At 33.5% G+C, this 25,102-nt stretch overlaps 1 protein-coding gene across 1 annotated transcript; it reads left to right on the top strand.

Annotated features, from left to right (window-relative positions):
• The first annotated feature begins 1,105 nt into the window (after window positions 1–1,105).
• Window positions 1,106–24,596, top strand: gnptab (N-acetylglucosamine-1-phosphate transferase subunits alpha and beta). Its single transcript, XM_051107779.1, has 21 exons — window positions 1,106–1,417; window positions 1,663–1,748; window positions 1,975–2,094; window positions 3,796–3,846; window positions 4,130–4,326; window positions 4,572–4,636; window positions 5,854–5,988; window positions 9,722–9,883; window positions 10,004–10,183; window positions 10,369–10,539; window positions 11,528–11,651; window positions 11,793–11,999; window positions 12,291–13,288; window positions 13,905–14,104; window positions 14,640–14,859; window positions 16,301–16,414; window positions 16,591–16,676; window positions 16,762–16,860; window positions 16,938–17,105; window positions 21,643–21,733; window positions 23,464–24,596. Exons 1-21 carry the CDS (start codon window positions 1,286–1,288, stop codon window positions 23,533–23,535), a joined length of 3,678 nt encoding a protein of 1,225 aa, XP_050963736.1. The 5' UTR covers window positions 1,106–1,285; the 3' UTR covers window positions 23,536–24,596.
• The last annotated feature ends 506 nt before the right edge of the window (window positions 24,597–25,102 follow it).

Raw genomic sequence — 25,102 nt, 5'->3', positions numbered from 1 at the left:
AAAAGATTTTACAGTACCATTTCCATGGTAACACAATGCCCGATTTCAAAATGGTTTTCATAGGATGATTTTTAGGATGATATATAATTTATGATGATTACTAAAATATTTGATACAGAAAAAGGGACAACGAAAAAAAAGAGCGCCAAGCGTCCCACAAGTGGGACGGTGACACTTAAAGGGTTAAACCAGTTCGTCATGATGACCAAAGTAATGAATTGTATTTCAGCTATTTGTCAGCAATTTGATAGCTTTAAGTGGCCGCTGAACACAGAAAAATATTAAAACAAAAAGCATTAAATTATTATTCTGTCTACTTTCTGTTCGTTCACAACACGTGCAGTTTTAAAGTTATATAAATGTAAATATTTCTTCATTTTCTATTTTATATTAAACGATATGTTAAATAAGCATTACTATTTTGCTTCTATGAAGTATCAATTTCTGTTAAATAACAAAAACTATTTTACATAGGCGAATCTAAATGTTAACTTAAATGACGTTATGTTTTTAAATGACGTAAAAGTTCATTTAAATTAAATTATACATTTAAAATGTATAAATTATATAACATTTAATTTATAATGTAATTTAAACCAGTTCGTCATGATGACCAAAGTAATGAATTGTATTTCAGATATTTGTCAGCAATTTGCAAATGAAATTTTGACCAAGATAGCTTTAAGTGACTGCTGAACACAGAAAAATATTAAAACAAAAAGCATTAAATTATTATTCTGTCTACTTTCTGTTCGTTCACAACACACGTAGTTTTAAAGTTATATAAATGTAAATATTTCTTCATTTTCTATTTTATATTAAACAATATGTTAAATAAGCATTACTATTTTGCTTCTATGAAGTATCAATTTCTGTTAAATAACAAAAACTATTTTACATAGGCGAATCTAAATGTTCCCTTTAATGACGTTATGTTTTTAAATGACATGGTTCATTTAAATTAAATTATACATTTAAAAAATATAACTAATTGTATAACATTTCATTCATAATGTAATTTAAAAGCGTTTAATTTATAAAATGTTCGTCCTCCTAATCAATAGGAGGCGGCAGTGAGTCTGTCACGCATGTGGATCTACACGAACTGAGCGTCGTATCATCACCTGATCACTACCAATGAGGAACTACAGTGTTTGATTGTTAAGAATGCGATCATGTGACAGTATTTTTTAATGTAATTGAGTTATTTTATATATCACCGAAGGAAACATGCGTCTTCATTAAATGTTTATGGAGGAAGAGATGTTTATGGCCGGGGAGAGTCATGTTGGTAATTAATTCGGTGTTGAAACTGCTGCAGCGGCAGACATACACCTGTCTGTCTCACCGCTATGGACTTTACCTGTGTTTCGGAGGACTAGTCCTCATGATAGTATCTGCTTTTCAGTTTGGAGAGGTACGTACACCAACTAGGGGAAGTTTCATATGACATAAGTATACTGTTTGAATGGGTTTCGCATTTAGGCCATGCATGTATCCTCTTATCTGCACACACTGTGTCAATCACTGATTACTGATCAAAGCCAATTGTGCAATCTGACTCTGACCTGTTACATAGAGGTTGCATATCAAACTTGGACAGTTTTAGGTAGATGTTGGTGTTGTGTATTAACTGGCTGGTTGGTCTTGTCTGGTTTGCAGGTTGTGGTAGAGTGGAGTCGAGATCAGTACCATGTTTTGTTTGATTCCTACAGAGATAATGTTGCAGGAAAGTCCTTTCAGACCAGGTGGGCAGCAGATCAATGAAACCAGCCTTACTGATTCTTTCACACATAGTAGTAAAGCCATAATGATCACAAGGTCACAGTTACCTCATGTTTGTTATCTGAAAATGACTCAGCTGATGTGTCAGTCGGTCATTATTGTCATTTATTTGTGTTAATGCATTATTTAAAAAACAATCATGTTTTCATATGTATGTTTCTGGATGCACATGTGTTTATACAATTCCAGGCTTTGCCTGCCTATGCCCATTGATGTGGTTTACACCTGGGTAAACGGCACAGACACGGACCTGCTGAAGGATCTTCGTGCTGTGAGACAGCGGTTGGAAGAAGAACAGAAGGCCCTGAGGTATCCCACCCATAAAACACACACACCATTAGCATTGTATTTATTTATCTTCATCGGAAGAGAGACTGGGACTGAGGAGAAATTTGATAGTGTTTGTTTAATCACTAAAGGAAAATAAATAATGATGTGTCCTATTTTCCTAAAAACAGGACTATGGTAACGCTTTACAGTAAGGTTCCATTAGTTAATGTTAAAGTATTAACTAACATGAATAAACAATACATTTATTACACTATTTATTAATCTTTGTTAATGTTAGTTGATAAAAAATGCAGTCATTCATTGCTGGTTCAAGTTAATTTGCAGTTAACAAACAACTTTTGATTTTAATAATGCATTAGTAAATGCTGAAATTAACCTTAACATTAATAAATGCTGTAGAAGTATTGTTCATTCTTAGTTCATGTTAACTAATGAACTTAACATGACTTGAACTAATGACTACTATTCAGTTATTTTAGTATTTTATTGTATTTTTATTTTATTCAAAACAATTGCACATGGTTCACAATGTCCTGCATGGTGATTGAATAATGAGTTAATAAATCATAAAGGAAATACATATCATGATATTTGTTTTTACTTTAGATCAGGATTGTTATTATGTTGCTACAGCTACTATTATTAATTTATTTTAGGAAGTAATTTTATTTTTGTTTTATTCAAAACAACGTGTTTTGAATTACAACATTCTGTATGGTGGGAATTTGATTTATTTAACCATTTGGTTAATAGGTTCATACACCTTAAAGAAAATAAAAATCAATGTTTGTTTTTGCTTTATAACAGGATTATTATTGTTATTACTACTGCTATTATTCATTTATTTTATTATTTTATTTTTGTTTTATTTAAAACATTGTATTTTGAATTACACATTGTTTAAAATGTTCATGGATTCTTATTTTATTTTATTATTACTATTATTCTTGCCACCCCTGCTAATAATCATTTTTATTTTATTTTATTTTATTTTATTCAAAGCAGTGCATTTTCAGTGACATGCTTTGCAACATTCTGCATGGTGTTAATTTGATGGTATCATTTTAATATTTTTGATAAATTCATTATTAAATCAGACAGGAAAAAATCATAATTCTTAATTTTTGTTTACTTGAACAGGATTACTACTACTATTAATTTATTTTATTTTATTTAATACTTTTTAATGTTTTGTTTTTGTAATTTTATTCAAAACAACATATTCTGAATTCCACACCTGCCCATGTAAATAATATGTGCTGTTTCTATTCATGTATGTGTATATATATATATATATATATATATATATGTGTGTGTATATATATGTGTATATATATGTGTATATATATGTGTATATGTATGTGTATATATATATATATATATATATATATTATTATTATTTTTTTTTATTATTATTATTATTATTATATATTATTTTTTTAGTGTCAAATGTTTAACATCTCATAGCTTTTATAGATTTGACTGCTGTAATTGATATCATGCATCCAAAGCTTAACCAAATAAAAATATTTATAGTTATATAAATAAAGTTATAGTTGTAATATTTGTATGTGCTGTTTCTATTCAGAACCTATTGTGGCCTTTATTTTAGTATGTTAAGTATGGTGGGACACACCCATCCTTATTTGGTACCATTGGCTGTGCAAAATTTGCTTCATGATGTTTAAAAGTGTTTTATTTTATTTTATTTTTTTTAAGGGAGCGTCTTGGGAAAAATGCATCTGAAATAACTGAAGCTCCTAAGGGAAGGTGAGTGTTTTAAATAAATAGAAGTTATCCAAAGTGGTTTAATTCTCATCATAATAATATGTCTGCAGGTCATGAAGCAAACTGACTGTTGTGCGGTTAGTGCATTTCCTGTTTCAAAGTGAGCAGGGCCTTTGTCACAACCACAGTTGTTTTTTATGCCACCAGCGTTTTCCTGTGTCAGAAACAGCTGCTACACTAAAGACTAATAGTGAGAATGACCTTATCTCTCATTAAGATTAGATCTTAACTAGAGCTTTAATTCAGTCTGTATGCCCTGTGATAGGCCAGAATGTCTGCTGTCCCATTGCATCATGGGCCCAGTGCTGGTGCTGGATCCAGCGCTTCCTCCCAACATCACATTAAAGGAGCTGCCAACACTTTCAGCAGCATTTTCCACTGCAAAACAAATCTTACAGGTGGCCAAACCTCTCCAACCCTCTACAAGCGTGTCTGTTCTGCTCTTCCACTCCCACAGTGAAGGTACACTCATAACATACTTCTCACTTTTTTTATAGAGTGTGACTCTACATACTATATAGAGTCACATAGTGTCTCACTTTAAACCGGAATTGGGAATAAAATAGAATTGTTTATATCATTTAAATTTATAATAAAATATTATTTATATAAGCAACCTCTTAAGAATTATATACACGTTATAGTCCATTAATAGAAACAAAACTGATTTAGTGTTAGTCTAACGTTAGTTTTATGTCCTGTTGCAGCTGAAAAAGCCCATACAGATGCTTTGAAGGATACTTTGACACACTCCATCAACAGAGGTTATCTGGTGAGAAAAATTACTGCTGTACTAACATTTCTTATCGACTAACTCTGCTTTCCATGTCATTCTGAGCACTGGAATTTCCAACTCGCTTCTTGTAAAAACTTGTTTCAGCTTCACCAAGATGTGCATATATGACATCACAGAAACAGAGATGTATAGTACACGTAATGTAGTTAACATTAGACGAAAACTTAAAACTCGAACTTAGAAAATAAGTAAATAAAAATTTAAATTAAATAAGTACAAAAATTCTGCATGCCAATGGATTATTAAATAGTACAAGAAACAATATATAAGGTTTCTTTTTATTTTAGGTCAGGATTATTATTATTATTATTATTATTATTACCATCCCTAGTGCTAATCATAATACTATTCTCTTATTTTGTTTTATTATTTTATTTTATTGATAATGTATTAATGTTTGCATGGTGTTAATTTGATGGTATTTATTTAATCATTTGATAAATTAATTATTAATTCTTTTTTTACTTCTTGAAGAGGATTACTGCAACTACTATTTTTTTATTTAGTATTTTGTTACTTCGTTCAAAACAACATTTTCAATTCCACACCTGTTTGTTAAAAAATAAATAAAAACTAACATCTCATGGCTTTTTACTAAAACTGAAATAAAAATGTAAATGAATTAAAGCTAAAAGCTAATAAAAAACTAATAAAAGTGACAAAATCTAAATTAAAATTATACTAAAATAAAGACTGAAAAATCAAAATAAAAAACCTAATTCAAAATATTAAGAAATACTGCAATAGTATATAAATAATACTAAAATTATACAGATTTTGATGATCCAAAACAATGGATTGCAACTGCTAAAATGTGCAGGAATATCCCACACCCACATTTAAGTAAAACAGTACAAAACTAAAATCTCATGATGCTTTACCAATCAATGTCATTCACAGAAAAGGGAACTGTGTGTTTTTTTTGTTGTGATGTCTGCTGTATGATATCTACGGTAATGCTTTAACCAAAAAGAGGAACTTTATTTTTTTTTTTTTTTACAATGTCTATTTGATGTTTTATTTGCCTTCCTCAGCCTGTTCCTGGCAACCCACATTACTGTACATTTTATAGATGTCCCTTATCTGAAACTCAGTTCATTATACCTTTCATCATCTCTGTGTAAAACGCAAAGGTTTTGTTTTAAAACAAGTCTTTGTGAAACTCATGGAATCTAAACGTGTTTCTATGACAGACGACTGATAAAGAGGCTCCGGGGCTGGTCCGCATGCAAACTCTGGCCTACTTGAGCGGGTTCCCAGCGTCACTGAAGGAAACCGAGCAGCTCAGGGTTAAACTACCAGCTGTGGTGACCAGTAAAATCCAACAGGTAAAAGCTCTCAAAAAGACAACCAGTGTTTGAAATGACCACAAGGTGGCACACAAGATTGTAAAATCCATCAGAAAGCCACAGCTGTCTGTGTATTTCCAGTTTGAGTCTTGCAGAGAACTTTTATTCATCAGGAACCCCACTGAAGTTACTAGATTTATCATATTGAACTATTGCTTGCTGTCGAGCTGCATAACTGTTTTTCATCCATTGATCTATAAAATAATAATCAGTGTTTTGTGTGCTGTGGATCTCAGTGTTTGTCTCATTGTTAGGGCGGTGTGTGGGCTCCGTCCTGCTGTCTGCGGTCATGTGATAAGAGCTCAGGGTATTACAGTGACACTTGAGTGGTCTGACGGGGGGGTTAGCAGTACAACAACTGTTTGAAATGGCCCGGCGCCAGCCTGCGCTTGGAAAAGGCATCAGGGTTTAGATGACCTTCTATCTCTACCTCTCCTCTATTTCCCCACAGAGCTCTGTATATCTCACATATACTTTATATGCTTGCTTGTTTTGTTTGTTTGCTTTGTACTTGCTTGCTTAAGTTGCTTTTGTTCTTTGACTTTTGAATTTGCTTGATTTCGATCACTTTTGTTTGCTTTCATTCATTCTTGCTTTTGTTCAACTTTGCTTGCTTTGATTTTGTTCGTTGTTCAGTTAATCTGTTCTTTCTTTAATGTATTTTTGTTTCAATAAAGTTGTTCTTTTGTTTGTTTTTGCTTGATTTTGTTGTTTCCTGCCTAAATTTTAATTTTGCTTGATTTCAGTCCCTTTTGTTGGCTTTCTTTCATTTTGCTTTTTTCAACTTTGCTTGTTTTTTTTTTTAATCTTTTGTTTGCTTTCATTGATTCTTGCTTTTGTTCAACTTTGCTTGATTTCAGTCACTTTTGTTTGCTTTCATTCTTTTTGTTTTTTTTTTCAACTTTGCATGATTTCAATCACTGTTGCTTTCATTCATACTTGCTTTTGTTTAACTTTTCTTTTTTTCATTCACTTTTGTTTGATTGTTTTTTTTAATTCTTGCTGTTGTTCAACTTTGCTTGATTTCAGTCACTTTTGTTTGCTTTCATTCCCTTTTTTTAAACTTTGCATGATTTCAATCACTGATGCTTTCATTCATACTTGCTTTTGTTCAATTTTTCATTTTTAGTCACTTTTGCTTTTTTTTTTTTTCATTCTTGCTTTTGTTCGACTTTGCTTGTTTTCACTTTTTTCATTCTTTTGTTCAACTTTGCTTGATTTCAATCACTTTTGTTTGCTTTCATTCTTGCTTTTGTTCAATTTGTCTTGTTTTCAGTCACTTTTGTTTGACTTATTTTCATTCTTGCTTTTGTTCAATTTTGCTTTTCACGTTTTTCATTCTTTTGTCCAACTTTGCTTGATTTTAATCACTTTGTTTGCTTTTGTTTGCTTTCATTCTTGCTTTTGTTCAACTTTGCCTGTTTCAGTTTGTTCCTTTCTGACTTTGTTTGTTCTTGAATTCATCTGTGCTTTCTTTAATTTATTTTAGCTTTCAAATGATTGATCTTTCCTTTGTTTTTCTTTGTTTTTTCTTGATTTAGTTTCTTGCCTGACTTTTGTTTCTTTTATTTATTTTTGCTTTTGTTCAACTTTGCATGTTTTAGTTTGTTCCTGTCTGATTTTGTTTGTTCTTGAGTTCATCTGTGCTGTCTTTTATTTCAGCTTTGAAATGGTTGATCTTGCTTTTGTTTGTTTCTTTCATTTGTTTTTGCTTGATTTTGTTGTTTCTTACCTAACCTCTAATTTAACTTGTTTTCAGTCACTTTTGTTTGCTTATATTTATTATTGCTTTTATTCGACTTTGCTTGTTTTAGTTTGTTCCTCTCTAAATTTAGTTTGTTCTTCAGTTCATCTATGCGTTCTTTAATTTATTCTTGCTTCCATAAGGTTGTTCTTGCTTTTGTTTGTTTTTGCTTGATTTTGTTGTTTCTTGTCTCACTTTTTAATTTGCATGCTTTAATTCACTTTGGTTTTCTTTTGTTCATTCTTGCTTTTGTTCCTTGTTGCATTTGAATGAATTTGTTCTTCTCTTTTTTTTTTTCTTTATTCTTGCTTGCAAAAGTTTGTTCTTGCTTTTGTTTGTTCCTTTTGTTCTTTCTTGTTTTTGTTTGCTTCTTTACTTGCATACCATATGTAACTCTTACCTTAAACTTTTTTTGTCTTATTCCCTCCATTTATCAGAAATCTCAACAGCTCCACAACTTTCCCTTCATGTTTGGTTCAGCTCATTATTGTGTTCCAGAAAGACAGGCGAGAAATTTTTCTTTTAGTATTGTATTTATCTACAATCTAAATGTGGGTGACGTAAGGCAATATAGCAAAGGAGAAACAGATAAAGAAAGAAAGAGAGAGAGAGAGAAGTTGAACGTTGAGAGATGGCTAGTATTTATAGTCTGTGTTAGCCTGTTTGCAATGTTGATGAAAGCTCTCCCTTGACCTCCATCCAATGCACACACTGTTATACAAGAAATACTGTCAGTGCAGCGTGTGTGGGGGAATCTACTTAGTTATAGGTTGAGGACAAATTTGTCACCCGAAGTCAGCTAAATCTAGCAAACTGTCCCTTTGGGAATATACTCAATTGGAAAATGAATTATCTCAGTTATAAATATGCAGAGGATTTTGTTAGTAATAACTACTTAAGCAATTAACTACTTAAGCTTTAAACATTTAGTCTGTGCATAAAATGTGCACATATCAACACAAAATATTTCCTATTTCTCCATTAGTTATTTGTGTCGTGCAGGTCATTTTTTCTTAATGTGATGACGGCATTAGAATTGCCTGAATGAAAAGGCCTTCTTCAGAAGTCAGTGATGGCGTTCCTGGAAACACATTTTCTTTGTAAATGCTATTGATAGATAAACTATTTTGACTCTCTGTAGACTTCGTTTGGCATTAACTGGAGGCATAGGAACGGTAACAATGAGGACCCTGTGCTTGTAAACAGCATTGTGACAAGTGATAAAATTTGTTTTGAGGGAAACCTGATCGTACAAGCAAACTGACCATCACAGGAATTGGTCTGCATGCTGGCAGTCACATGGCTGTGGTGTGTCTCTAAGCCTTGTGATAGAGGAAGTTTAAAGTCATGGGAAAATTAACGTCATACAAAAGAGTAAAACTAGTTCTGTGCAATTTACTGTGTGTGTGTGTGTGTGTGTGAATACTGTAGGTTTAGCAGTGGGACCGAAATTATTTAAAAAGTCTGGGCACAAATTGTGAGGCTTTGATAAGCAGCTATTAAAAAATAAAAAAGCAAATAAGAAGCTTTACTCAGTGCTGGGTATAAAGCTATTTTATAAGACTGTCATAAGGTTATTGGGGAAGCCCTGTTTTTTTTTTTTTAATGTTTTTTAAAAATATATATTTTATGCTTACCAAGGCTGCATTTGTTTGATCAGTTATGAATAGTGTAAAAACAGCAATATTTATAAAATATATATGAAATATTACATTTGTAAATAACTGTTTTCTGTTTTACTAGATTTTAATTTGGGTTTTTTTTCCTGTGATGGCAAGGCTGTATTTTCAGGATCATTAGTGTCACATTGTCCTTCAGAAATCATTCAAATATGCTGTTTTGCATAATGATGTTACTATAAACATTTGAACACTAGTGCACATATTTAGGGTTACACATATTACATATTGAGATATTGCATAAACTAGTCTGTGCTTCTAAGTGACTGTGTATATGTATGTATTTCAGCTGCAGCTGTACTCGGAGGCTAGTATTGCGCTTCTCCACCTAAATGCAGCACAGGATTTTACTGACCTCACCCAGCAGGCCAAGAAGAACCTGACGTTGGAAGGAAAAGAGCTCACAGTCAGTCCAGCGTACCTGTTCTGGGACCTTAGCGCCATCTCACAGGTACACGTCACTGCAGTTTCACATATGGGAGAAAACTAAGCTGATGTCTGCTTGATAAGTGATTATTTAACTTAAATTAAAAAATAAATAAATAAACATCTTTTTTTTTTTTTTTTTCAGTCTAAACAGGATGAGGATGTATCTGCCAGTCGCTTTGAAGACAATGAGGAGCTGCGTTATTCACTACGGTCCATCGAAAAACACGCACCATGGGTGCGGCATATCTTTATCGTAACTAACGGACAGATACCATCTTGGCTTAACCTGGATAACCCACGTGTTTCAGTGATCACGCATCAGGTGAGCTCTGCAAACTGTTGGGTGATCAGTAAAGATTATTTACGTTTTTAAATAATTTCCAAAAGGGATGGCCTTGTTTCTTTGCATGTGCTATAATGCATTCTGTTACTAATATTGGGTGTGTTTGTGTAAAACCTTCAGTAACTGACAAGCCTTATATGTTGTTGTTTGTGTTTTTCTCTCAGGACATTTTTCAGAACGAGTCTCACCTGCCTACATTCAGTTCTCCTGCTATAGAGACCCACATTCACCGAATCCCAGGACTTTCTCAAAAGTTCATCTACCTCAATGATGATGTCATGTTTGGCAAGGATGTGTGGCCTGATGACTTCTACAGCCACTCCAAAGGTCAAAAGGTCAGAAAGACTGCCTATCTGCCTGTCAGAAAGACTGTTTATTTTAATTCTGCATACATACAAAAAATCTATGAATACATACACTACCGTTCAAAACACTGGGGTTCCTTTTTAAAAAAATCCCCGGGTATTAAGACTTGTATGGCCTAATATAACTCCCAGAAAATAAAATACTGATACATTGACCCCAGCTACTGATAGACCTTACAGGTGGCAATAGATTAAATAATATTAAATGGCATAGACTAAATGTCGTACCATCGATTTTTCCCCACAAGAAGTTTAAATGCCCATGGATATCGAGTGAAATCTGCCTCTGAGAAACTCCTTCATTGGCTGTGGCTTCATGACGAGCGTCGGCATGTTTACATCCTGCCAGGATGGCATCAAGTGTTTCTTTTCTCTGCCGTTTATATTTTATATTTCAGTAAAATTCATTACTTATGTTATATTAAGCCATGCACGTCTTAATACCTTGGGTTCCCTTTAAAGAAATAGGTGCTGTTATTCAAAGAGATGCATTAAAATTGATCAGAAGTTGCAGTAAAGACATTTTACATTGTTAAAGATTTCGGTTTCAAATAACAGATGTACTTATAAAAACAAAATAAAATCCTAAAACAAATGTTTCATGGTTTTCACAAAAATATATATATTTTTTTTTTTCAGCATTGATAATAAATGTTTCTTGAGCACCAAATCAACATATTAAAAATATTCTGAAGGATCATGTGACACTGAAAACTAAAGTAATGATGCTGAAAATTCAACTTTGCATTACAAGAATAAATTAGGTTTAAAATATTATTAAAATAGAGAACAGTTGTTTTAAATTGAAATAATATTTCACAACGTTTTATAGTATTTTTGATCAAATATGTAGTCTTGCAAATTAAATTACGTTATAAAAATTCTAACATAATAAATATGAATAAATAATCTTTCCATTACAACTAATAATAATCTCTGATGCTTTCTCTGCTCACAGGTGTATCTCACCTGGCCTGTACCGAACTGTGCTGAGGGCTGCCCAGGCTCCTGGATCAAAGACGGCTATTGCGACAAGGCCTGCAACAACTCTGCATGTGACTGGGATGGAGGAGACTGTCAAGGTACTTTGATGCCATCATTTCACCCCAAGATTAAAATTCAGTCATTACTCACTCACCCTCAAGTTTAATTTAATGAACCAATTGCATGTTTCTGATCCCATCCTTATGTCGGTTTCATAATTTCTTGATTTTTCCCGGCAGGTACTGCAGGCAACAGTCGATTTGGAGGAGCGGCCGGTGCCGTGATCGGAGGCGGACAGCCTTGGCAGTTCGGAGGTGGTCTCGGGGGACTGGGTGGCGTGTCCTTCTGTAACCAAGGCTGCGCTAACTCCTGGTTGGCAGATAAATTCTGTGACCAGGCGTGCAATGTTCTTGCTTGTGGATTCGACGTGGGTGACTGCGGACAAGGTGAGTCTCGACCAGTTCTCAACAATTTTGACCTGAAGTCTCTAACACAACAGGCCCATCCATATAAATGTATACATATGACATTAACTGAACTATTGAAGGTATAGAATTTAGTGGTGTCATTAAGAAGCCTCCCTACTGTAAATGACAAGAAATTGCTTTAAGGGCTGTTTTATGTCCCCACCAATGTCAAGCTCAATGCAACACTCCTGATCAGAGCAAATGCACAAAGCAAACAACTCTAGTAGTAATTGATTGAACTAATTTTCTCTTTGTTTATGCATTTATTAGATAATTTCAACCAACTGCACCGTGTCGTCCTTCGGAGGAACCGGACACTTTACACCCTGCCTCAGGGAGAGCTCAGACCGTATTTTAGCTTCTCAGGCCTGGCTAACCGCGTGTCCGAGGCACAGGTTGCTGATAGCCCAGCGCTCCGTCACACTTCCGTCGCCAACAAATGGAAGACCATCCACCTGCTGCTGCTGCCCGGACACAATGCCACCCAGATCAACTACAACATCACTTTTCAGGGCGCTGACAACCACGACTTCACCATGACTTTCTCTGTAGCCGTAGATACCCGAGAGCTGCCCAAATCAAACGTGTCCGATCCGGTACGGGAGAAAGACGAGGAACCCAAACCGACCGTAGTAACTTCAGAACCAGTGGTTGTGTTTGAAAATGTTCCCAAAGAAAAACAAGGCCCAAGAGTTAGAGAGAAAGCCCATGATGATGTAGAGATTGTGCAGGTGCCTGCATTAAATGAATCTCTTTTGCCTGAGGAAGTGAGGCTTGAGTTACAAAAGCTGAATGAGAAGCTAATATTAGGTGACATTACTATTAAAGGCTTTAATTTGACCAAAGCAGTGCTACTGGGGCCATACAAAGACAAAGCTGAGTTTTCACTAAACAATAAAAACTCCAATGAAGAACAGAAGCCTTTAATCAGTCAACATCAGGCTGAAAGAGCTGGAAGGGTGAAAAGAGCAAATGAAGATGAGGAAAGAGACTCTAAATTGGATCCAGGTGTTCCTCCGACTTTTGTCCCAGTCCAGATCGATGGTGTTATGCCGAAGGGTCAATCAAGATCATTTGGCATTGAGAAACCCCATGCATCTAAGCTTCTCGGCACTCTGATGGGGAACGGGTCTAAGGAGAGAGATTCGGAAAATGTAGCCCACCTCCGTGGGCGTCCAGTGGGTCGTAAACTCCAGTATTACACCTCCAGCTTGGACCGGGGTTTCCTTCCATGGGAGAAGAGGAAGTTCTTTCAGGATCTGCTGGAGGTGAGACACGGTTGTGTAACAGTGGTTCCTAAATTTTTTTTTTTAACTGAAGACTTCCTATGTAAATAAACACACATAAACAGACCACTGTTTTTTGAGATGTAAAAAAATTTTTGAAAAAAAGTTTTGAAGTAATTGTCCACCTTTAATGTCATTAGTTATTCACCCTTATGCTATTCCAAACTTGTAAGACCTTAGTTCATATTCGGGACACAAATTAAGGTATTTTTGATGAAATCCGAAAGCTTTTTGACCCTGCATAGACAGCAATGCAACTGACACGTTCAAGGCCCAGAAAGGAAGTAAGGACATCACTAAAATTGTCCATTTAACATCAGTGCTTCAACTGTGTAATGTTATGAAGCTACGATAATACTTTTTTATTGAAAGTAAATAGTTTGTTTAATCAAATTTTAATGTCATCCCACTATGCCATTGTAGGTTTTCTGAGGTCACCTTGTGGGCCCTGACCTTCTGGTTAAGAACAACTATTCTAAAGTAAACAAAAAGCCAATTGGTTCTTGTAAGTGAAAGGCAGGACCTCTTGCTGCCACACTGAGAATTGCAGTTTCTCCCGTTCTTATGTCTTTGTATGTACCTTTTTTATGCATTACAGGAACAAGAGCGTCTAGAGATAGAACTGCAGTATGCAGCTGACGGGACCGCCACTGGACGCAGGTTGCGGGACACTTTTGCTGATTCACTCCGCTATGTCAACAGACTCTTGAATGCTCAATTCGGCTTCACTTCCCGCAAAGTGCCCGCCCACATGCCTCACATGATTGACAGACTCATCATGCAGGAACTACAGGACACGTAAGAGTCGCAGCACATAAAAACATACATTTTGAGCACTGAAATTGTGACCCTGGACCACAAAACCAGTCTTAAGTAGCACGGGTATGTTTTTAGCAATAGCCAAAAGTACTTTTTATGGGTCAAAATTATCGATTTTTCTTTTATGCCAAAAATCATTAGGATGTTAAGTAACGATCATGTTCCATGAAGATGTTTTGTAAATTTGCTACTATACATATATCAAAACTTAGTTTCTGATTGGTAATATGCATTGCTAAGATCTTCAACAACTTCAAAGGCAATTTTCTCAATATTTAAATTTTTTTGCACCCTCAGATTCTAGATTCCAAATATTGTCCTATCCTAACAAACCATACATTCATGGAAAGCTTATTGATTCAGCTTTTAGATGATGTATAAATGTTAATTTTAAAAAATTGACCCTTATTGACTGGTTTTGTGGTTCAGGGTCACAATTCGGATATCTTTGAAAGTTCCTTCAGTGTAAAAGTAATTTTCTTTTTTTTTGGGTCTTGATATCTTGCTCCTTCAGCTTTCCTCAGGAGTTTGATAAGACCTCGTCCCACCGTGTGCGTCACTCGGAGGACATGCAGTTTGCCTTTTCTTATTTCTACTTCTTGATGAGTGCGGTGCAGCAACTCAATATTTCTGAAGTGTTTGATGAAATTGATACGGATCATTCTGGCGTGCTGTCTGATCGTGAGATTCGCACGTTGGCCACACGTATCCATGAACTCCCCTTAAGCCTTCAGGTACACACCACCCTTTTAGTATTATAATGTAGTCTAATTCATTTTATTTTTAAAGGTAAATTTAATTTTAAATGTTGTATATTTTAATTGAATTTGAATGCAGTCTAATTTAATTTGATATAGTTAATATATTTTTTTATTTAAAAAGTAGTCTCATTTTATTTATAATATAGTTCATTTAATATGTAATATAATTTCTTTAAATTTAAAATGTAGTTTAGCGTTTTTTTCTATTTAAAATTGAATTATAATTTAATTTAATCAAATTAGTTTTTAAATTGTCAAATATATATACATTTAAAATGACATTTGAATAATTTGAAAGTAAATTGTAATTTAATTAATTTAATTTAATCTAATTAGTTTTTAAATTGTATTTCCTTTTAAAATATCATTTAAATAATTTGAAAGTAAATTGTGATGTAATGAATTTATACTATTAAATATGTATTGAATAAAAAAATTAAAAAATGAAACTATTAACAGCGAAGCAAGACAGTCAAATATGTACACAAACAAAACCTCAGTTAATGTTTTTATTTAAAATTTAGTCTCATTTTATTTAACGTGTAGTTTAATTAAATATGTAGTCTAATTAATTTGAATTTGAATGAAATGTAGTTTAGTGTCATTTAATTTAAACTTTAATTTTAATTTAATTTAGTCTAATTTGGTTTTAAATTGTCATCAAATGTATTTCCATTTAAAATGCCATTTAAATAATTTGATAAGTAAATTGTGATTTAATTTAGATATGTTATAAAATTTATATTAAATTAAAAAATGAAACCATTAACAATGAAGCAGGACAGTCAAATATGTACACAAACAAAACCTCAGGCATTAATATTAATGCAGTTGTTTAATTGAATATGTAATACAGTTTGTTTGTAAAATGTAAAATTTTACATGTGTAAATGTAAAATATAGTGTAGTTTAATTGAATTTAATTTACAATTTTATTTTAGTTTAATTTAGTCTAATTTGTTTTAAAATTTTAGTCTAATTTATTTCCGTTTAAAATGTTATTTAAATAATTTGAAAGTAAATTTTAATTTAATTTAATTGTACTCCAATTTGTTTTTAAATTTTAGTCAAATTTCCATTTAAAATATCATTAATAGTTTTTAGTAGTTTTTTAAAAGTACATTGTTTAATTAATTTATATATATTTTTGGTTTTTTTTGCTAAATTTATTTCAATTTAAATTATTTAAATAAATTGAAAGTAAATTGTGATTTAATTAATTTATTTTATTACATTTATATCAAATAAAATGAAGCAGGATAGTCAAAAATGTACACAACAAAACCTCAGGAAGTGGTTTTGAAAAGTGAACGCAGGGCATGCGTACCTTTTTTTTTTTTTTTTGGCACCACATGATTGTCTGTCTTACCCATGTGTTGAGGAAAGGCACGTCTGTTCATTTGACTGTAAACAGGATTTGACCAGTCTGGAACAGATGCTTATAAACTGCTCAAAGACTCTTCCATCCAATCTCACGCAACTCCATACCGTCAGCCCCACCCAGGAAGCCTACTACGACCCCAGCATGGTAAGAGGCACTAATCAAAGTCTCAAAAAAACTTCCAACACAATTATACAGGTCAAATATTAGATCTTATTAAGTGATCAGCACCTCTCTTCGTGCATAACTTTAGGCTGTACACTATAAAAGTCTCTGTACATGTTGGAACTGTGAATAAAATCTGTGTTTTGATGTTCCTACAGCCGCCTGTCACAAAAGGTTTAGTAGTCCACTGCAAACCCATCACAGAGAGGATTCACAAAGCCTTCAGGGACCAGAATAAATACAAGTAGGCTTTTCATTACACTTCAGCCTGAGCTCTTCAGCATCTCTTATGAGCCTGGGTTACTTATGCAGGCTCTTGTTCTTTTCAGGTTTGAAATTATGGGTGAAGAGGAGATCGCCTTCAAGATGATACGGACCAACGTCTCTCATGTAGTAGGACAGCTTGATGACATCAGGAAGAACCCTAGGTACGTTCAAAGGCTTCTGTTTTTCGAGCACTTTAGAAAGCCTCATCTCACTTTTAACCCCTTTTTTTTGCATACAGGAAGTTTATCTGCCTGAATGACAATATTGACCACAGCCATAAGGATGCCAGCACAGTCAAAGCTGTACTGAGGGACTTCTATGAGTCGATGTTCCCATTGTCCTCTCAGTTTGAGCTGCCTAGAGAATATAGAAACCGTTTCCTCCACATGACAGAGCTGCAGGAGTGGTAAGAATTCGGTCACAAACAGTCACACAGTACAGAAACGTAATAAGCATTTAACAAAGACAAGTCAAACAGGTCTGTGTACATACCTTATTACTAAATCTGAAGTATGAACAGAGGAATAGGTTAGTGAAACTCTCAACAGGAAGAGCTTTAAAGGGATAGTTCACCCAAAAGTGAAGATTACCCCATGATTTACTCACCCTCAAGCTATCCTAGGTGTTTATGACAGGGTTCATATAGGGTGCTTAAAGATCAGATCGGGGCTTCAGATGGCAAATTATTTGATTTAGATTGGAACTTTGCGTATTGGGAATCATTTGATTTAGAATGGAACGGGTTTGTGAAACATTTAGCCAATTAAATGATTTAAATCAAATGATTTGCGACATGTGATTTGTAGTCCCAACTACACCGAATGATTCACTAATTGTTATGCAAAGTTCTGGTCTGAGTCGAATGATTCGCGATCCACAAATTGAATAATTCAAATCAAATTATTTGCAATACACAATTTGAAGTCTATATCCACATCAGCTGATTTCCGATCCACAAACTTCAGAGCATGGGTCGCAGATCATTTGATTTCGATCGGAACAGTTTAGTGAATCATTTTGCAAATTGAATGATTCATATCAAATGATTTGAGATACGCAATTTGAAGTCCTGATCTAAATCAAATGATTCACGAATCGATATGCAAAGTTCCGATCTAAGTCAAATGATTTCCGATCTGCAAAGTCCAGATCATGGGTCACAAAACTTTTGATTTAGATCGGAACTTCAGTGCATGAATCATGAATCATTTGATATTCAGATCGGGACTTCGGTGCGGGTTCATGAATCATTTGTATATATATGTATATATGTATATATGTATATGTGTGTCTGTGTGTGTGTGTATTGTTTCTTTTTTTTTTTTTTTTTTTTTTTTTTTAAGAAATTAATACTTTTATTCACCAAGGATGTATTAAGTTAATAATTAAAAGTTTATTAAAAGTTAATAATAAATAATTTACATTGTTATAAAATATTTATATTTTGAATAAACACTGTACTTTTTAAACTTGTTATTCTTGAAAGAATCCTGAAAAAAAAAAAAAAATCACAGGTTCCAAAAAATATTTGGCAGCACAACTGGTGATATTATCCAACATTGATCATTCTAATAATAAATCCGCATATTAGAATGATTTCTGAAGGATCATGTGACACTTAAGACTGGAGTAACAGCTGATAAAAATTCAGCTTTTCATCACAGGAATAAATTCTATTTTAAAGTATGTTAAAATAAAAAACATTTTTTATATTGTAAAAACATTTTGCAATATTACTGTTTTTTTTTTTTGTTTTTTTTTGTAATCAAATAAATGCAGCCTTGTTGAGCATAAGAGACTACTTTAAAGACTATTACAAGTCTTACTGACCCCAAACTTTTGAACGGTAGTGTATATATATATGTCTTAATATTAAAAAAATGTCCTGGCTCTTCTAAGCTTTATAATGGCAGTGAATGGGTGTTGTGATTCTGAAATCCATTATAGTGCATCCATCTATTATAAAAAGTGCTCCACACAGCTCCAGGAGGTTAGTAAAGGCCTTCTGAAGTGAATCAATGTGTTTGTGTAAGAAAAGTATCCATATTTAAGACTTTATGAACCGTATCTTTAGCTTCCGCTAACTATCGTACAGGTGTTCACGAGAAAATGGCATTCCAGCTGATGACGTAACACATAGGTGTAGTAAAATTTCAGATATTAAGCCTTTTTAAGGCTCACTCGTGGCATGAAAAAGAGCAGCTGACACATTTTACAAAATATATTCATTTGTTTTATGGAAGAGAGCCATATGGGAAAGTCATATGGATTTGGAACAACATTAGGGTGAGAGAATTGAATCACTGATTGATTCATCAGTCATTTTGAGTGAATTTTAAGCTTTTAAATGATTTGTAACTTGTCTCCACAACTTTTCATTATCATGATCATTAGCCACTGAATATAATGATTTATTGTGTAGAGTTATATTTGGTTTTGTTGTAATGAGTCTGTTTACATTTGTTGTGGGAAGTTGTGTTTGATTTATAGCCTGTTTCTGTTGCTTTACTCCTGTGAATACTGGTAAACGATTCTTCCTGTCATCACTTGTGTGAAGTTGGGTGATAGCTGTCAACACAGTCTGGAATTCTGGGAATGGGGAGGTGGTTGAAGAAGGGTGTATGTATCGGTCGATCCTTTGGAGGGTTACGGGCTGGAAATTATGACTAGTGCATTCGCCATTCATGCTCAACCAGCCAGAGCGGTTCTCTGTTACACCCAGATGCCCCATAAAGCCCCATCAGAGGCGTGTGACCTGCCCGGGCCGATGGGCAGGGTGTTATTTTTGGGCACTGCTGGGATCGAGCAACCCCATAGGCTGATTTTAAAAGCTCTGTGTCTGCAGATTGGTTCTGTTAGACACAAACACGCCGGGGACAAAAGGGTAACGGACTGTGTTCCTCAAAGATGATGATGTCACCTTGTCACCCTCTCACCTCCAACAGCCTGCGGGGTGACATCAGATCTTGAGTCATTGTGAACTGTCAGTCACGCTCTTGATAAATATACTGTTTTGAATCTGGCAAGAGTTAAGACAGCATTACCATTCCTGCCCTTGTACGCTGACAGCAGTGAATGAGCTCACCGTTACTATACGGGGATATGTTCAATTATCTGTTATATAAAAGGAATAGTTCGCCCAAAAATGTAAATTCTGTCATTAATTACTCACCCTCATGTCGTTTCAAACCTGTAAGACCTTTGTTCATCTTTGAACACAAATGAAGATATTTTTGATTAAATCTAAGAGCTTTCTGACCCTGCATAGACAGCAACGCAACTGACATGTTCAAGGCCCAGAAAGGTAGTAAGAACATCATTAAAATAGTCCATGTGACATCAGTGGTTCAACCTTCATTTTATAAAGCTATGAGAATACTTCTTGTGTGCAAAGAAAACAAAAATAATGACTTTATTCAGCAATCTCTTCTCTTATTATGTATTATGTATTATACATTTTGATTTTATCAAAAATATTCTCATATGTGTTCCAAAAAATTGCAAGTAACGACAGAATTTTCATTTTTGGGTGAATTATCCCTTTACTAATAATCTAATCTATTCATGTGTTTATTCATAGTTTTAAAACTTAACAAAATTGTCTATTAATATGTAATAACTTATTCACCAAATCATATAATGTTTGACTGCAGAGCCGCATGCCAAGGTCAAATCTGATATGAAATGAGATAATCTGATAATGATATTTAATAATGAATTAAAAATGTAATTGCTTAAAATAAATAAAATAGAAAAAATAGATTTTTGAATAGAAAATAGATTTTAGAATTTAAATAAAATACATTTACCTTAAAAAAATAATAGTAGACATTTTTACAGTCATTACAGTTCAGATTTGAATAATATTTAATAATGTATTTCTAACTTATATTTATTTAACTATATATATGTGAATGCTTGTATTGTATTGTATTATATATTTTAATTATTTATTTAATGTATTTTTATATATATATATATATATATATATACACACACACACACACACACACACACACACACGTTTTGATTTTTAATATTTCTAATATATTTCTAATTTATTTAATATTTAATTTTTTTTTTTGTTGTTGTTGTTTTTTGAAATTTTTTAATATAGCAGCCTAAACAACTGAACATTATTTCAAACAAATGTAGTTACATTCTTCTCTGCCATTCAATTTTCCTTTTTTAACAAAAAACAAAACAAACATAAATTAAAAATAAACCAAAATGAATGCATTAATAAAAATACAAATAAAATGAAATCATTTCAATAACAGTAGTCATTTGTACAATTTGGGGAAGGTCAAATATAAACTTAATAATCAAACTCCATGCAAATAATGTGAAATATTTAATATTCTTTTATATGAATACTTTTATTCAGCAATGATGCATTAAATTGTTCATAAGTGACATAAAAGACATTTATATTGCAAAAATGTCAAATAAATGCTTTGAAAAGAAAGAATCCTGAAGAAAATGCATCACATTTTTACAAAAAATACTAAGCAGCACAACTGTTTTCAACGTTGATAATAATAAGAGATGTTTCTTGAAATGTTTCTCAAAATATTACTGGTTTTGCTTTATTTTTTATCAAATAAATGCAACTTTGGTGAGCATAAAAGATTTAACATTAAAACATTTTGATCCCAAAATTTTGCACGGTAGTGTATGTTTTTATGTATTTGACATCGATCCTTATATTTCCTTCGTTTTTGGGGTTTCAGAGCAATGAGTTTTAGGTCACACTTTATTTGAAATAACAACAGCTAAAACCGATGCAGTTAAAATTTGTATTTCATCAGACTACAAAACACTTTCGAATGGTTGTCAATGCATTACAATGCTTGTTGGATCCAAATCGTGTTTTCTATAGCATCTACCATGTGACAGGCTAAATGGACCACACTAACCAGCCTTGATCTTTTGCTTCACAGGCGAATATACAGGGACAAGCTGAAGTTCTGGACCCACTGTGTGCTGGTGACGTTAGTCGTCTTCACTGTCATGTCGTTCTTTGCTGAGCAGGTCAGTGCGGTTCGGCTTACATGCCCATTGTCCACTTTCTTTTGTTCTCATTGCGCTTTCTCTCACACACACACAAACAAACACCCAGAAATGCATACCGAGTCCAGTGGAGTCTGGCTAATCTCATTACCATTAGCAATTAATATATCAGATTTTACCCAGCAACCCTCAGTGTTCTTTTAAGGAAATGGAAAAGGCAAAAATATCATCCTGATGATTGAGATCAACCAGACAGCTTGCAACAAATAGTCGCAGTAGTAATTGGAGGGTCAGGTTTCTGGCTTTTGGAGGTTAATGGTCACGGTGACCTTTTAAAAGACCTGTGTGTCTTCATCTGTCCTTAGTGACAGAACAGTCATGTGAACACTCACCAGAAGTACAAATATGGAGGCGATACAGTATCAGTGGGTGCTTCCTCTGCTGCCGTACATGCATGTGGAGGCATGGCATGTTTGGCTGCATCCTCATCTCTGACAGACAAGCACATTAATAGGCTTTATTACAATATTCAGAACAGATTTATAGCCTCCTCATTAACTCGTATAGCCATTTCCTGTTTCTCTTGATGGAATTCCTGCACTTATTTATCTCATTATTATTGTTTTTGAATGTATTATTTGTTAGGGATTCTAAAGGGATTGAAGTGCCACTTAAAATCCAGTGAAAACAATCATTATTATTAATATTCTATTGTTTTTATGTTATATATTAGAAATATTAGAAATATTACACATTTACATAACATTTCAATTTAGTCATTTAGCACATGCTTTTATCCAAAATGACTTGCACAAGAGGACATTAGATTTTTTTTTTTTATTTAATATAATAAAAAAATAAAAATAAACAAGTAGATAGACTAAGAATAGAGAATGCTGGTGTTAGAGGGGTAAATTATTTATAATGAATAAAAATAAAAAGATTGAATAGAAATAGAATAGAGTGTGCTAGTGTCAGAGGGTTATTTTTACAATAAATAAAAATAAAACAAGTAGACAGAATAGAAATGGAACAGAGTGCTAGTGTATGAGGGTCTTTTTTTATAAATAAAAATAAAACAAGTAGATAGAATAAAAGAAGAATAGAGAACACTAGTATTAGTGAGTAATTTTTTATAATAAAAAAACAAGTAGATCAAATGGAAAAAGAATAGAGAACGCTAGTTTTAGTAATTTTTTATAAAAAATAAAAATAAAACAAGTAGAACAGAAAAAGAATAGAAAGCACTAGTGTTAGAGGGTCATTTTTTATAATGAATAAAAATAAAACAGGTCAATAGAATAGAAGAAGAATAGAGAACGCAAATTTTAGTTGGTCATTTTTTTTTATAATAAATAAAAATAAAACAAGTTAATCAAACAGAAAAACAATAGAAAACACGAGTGCTAAAAGGCCATTTTTTATAATAGATAAAAATAAAAGAATTGAATAGAAAAAGAGAGAACGCTAGTGTTAGAGGGTCATTTTTTTATATTAAAAAAAAAATAGATTTTTTTTTTTTTTTTTTTTTTTTTTTTCAATAAAAATAAAACGAGTAGATCGAATAGAGAAAGAGTAGAGAATGCTAGTGTTTTGTTCATCTGTGCTTCCTCTTCCTTCCCTCTTTTAATCATATGTTGATCTGGTCTTTATCCTGTGTGTGCGTCACGTGTCTGTCACAAGTTACCCAGCAGCATTCATAACAAGTTTGGTTGACACTCCTTCCTCTTCCTTTTCTCTCTGTCCCTCAGCTGATCATGTTGAAACGGCGGCTTTTCCCCAGACGCAGGGTCACCAAGGATGCGAACCCTGAGCGGGTCTGAGGTTACTCCTCTCTCTGCAGTTGTGTCACGTGAATATGAAGTACCAGAGTTGTACTTCTCTAAATGCCGTCAGATAAACTTGCCCATTTGGAGGCGACCGGATGAAGTTGATGAAGAAACTTCGAAATGCAGGCCTCCTCCACAAAGGGGCATTAGCGAGACACACTGCGGCCCACGAGGCGAGCGACTTTCTCTCTGCCTGCGTCACACTCCAGGTTGCGTAATGAATGTGAACTGAACTCAATGGCCCATATTGAGTGTGTTGCCATATTACCTTAAGTGTTTGAATTGTAATAATTACGTTTTTAATTTATAAGGGAATGTCAACGGTAGAATTACTACCTGCAAAGGTTGTTTTTCTTGTTCTCTGTCTTTCCTTCCTCATCCTTGCAGTGCCTTTCTTTACCACATGAATGAAAGCGGCGGACTCTGCATTTTCTGCCTTGCGTTTGGCTTTTTGTCTCTCACTCTTGCTTATTCCAAAGCAACACAAAAACTTTTAAAACTGAACGGCAATCTTGGAAATCAGAGCAAGGATCATCAGAAATGAGCCGTTTCATTCTCTTTCTCTTTTTAACTGCATGTCGTCTTTGCTTGAAGTCTTTCACGTGATTGTCTCTTAGTGGGACATTAAATACTGACTTTGTCTGAAATTCAGATGCCGCCGCCAGTGGCCCTGGTGTGTATTAATTAACTCCTCACCTTCACTTGTCTTTTAAAGGGAATTGTTTTTTGGCTTGCTCAAACGTTACAACTACTGACCCCAAACCTCTGCAGGGCGCTTGCGTTTGACGAGACAGGCTTGAGTTTAGGAAACGTGATGAATGGATGCTGTTCTGGGATGAATTTCTCTGTTTACTTTTTATTTATTGTGTTGGAAAAGACGTAATTGTAATGTACAAGCATATCTTGGTTTTATTTTGGAAATGTATGTTGCTAAAATTTGTTCACTTTTGTGTCAATTGTAAATTTATCCAGGTGCCTCATTTGATAATGAAATAAGAATGAAATCTGACCGTAATTAAACAGCCAAATATGTTATTAAAAGTCTTTCAAAGTCATGCCTGCATTAATAGATTCATTGACTGGGTTAATATTATAGCTGTTCCTGTTGAATCACATTTTTAGCTGTTATGCGTCTCAGATATTTGGTTTCAGGAGGAGGAAATGTACCTACTACAGTACCAAGACCTACGGCTGAGCAGTATATCAAGTTTGTATGATATATGCGGCTATTTTTATGTATACAAATTGTATAATATCCAAGGTACACATTTCTAGTAATTGTACAGTTAATTCTCATATTGTATTTTCAGAAAGTTTTGGAATATTTGTCCTGTCCCCAAATTTGTCACTGCTGAAACACAGTAATATATAATCTAATAAGAAGGGTTACATTTTGGTTACATCTACCATGTAAATACATTTTTTTGCGATTTTATTAATATGCTTTTTAGAGGTAAATCAATAACAATTATAGTTTAAACAATATTTAAAGTGTAGTTTATGAGATTTGTTGTATTTTGAATCTAGTTTTTCTTTGTAAAGGCTTAAAGTTAATTATAGT

The sequence above is a fragment of the Labeo rohita genome, chromosome 4 (genome assembly GCF_022985175.1).
Source record: "Labeo rohita strain BAU-BD-2019 chromosome 4, IGBB_LRoh.1.0, whole genome shotgun sequence".
NCBI lineage: Eukaryota > Metazoa > Chordata > Actinopteri > Cypriniformes > Cyprinidae > Labeo > Labeo rohita.
Note: the sequence above shows the minus strand (reverse complement) of the source record. Positions and strands in the feature narration are given on the sequence as shown.

What these genes read in the sequence shown, in the direction of transcription:
- gnptab (XM_051107779.1), top strand. Translation starts at nt 1,286, where the DNA reads ATGTTGGTAATTAATTCGGTGTTGAAACTGCTGCAGCGGCAGACATAC. An exon ending in ACCTTAGCGCCATCTCACAG is followed by an intron (nt 9,884 to 10,003) that starts GTACACGTCACT and finishes TTTTTTTTTCAG; the next exon opens with TCTAAACAGGATGAGGATGT. An exon ending in ATGACAGAGCTGCAGGAGTG is followed by an intron (nt 17,106 to 21,642) that starts GTAAGAATTCGG and finishes TTTGCTTCACAG; the next exon opens with GCGAATATACAGGGACAAGC.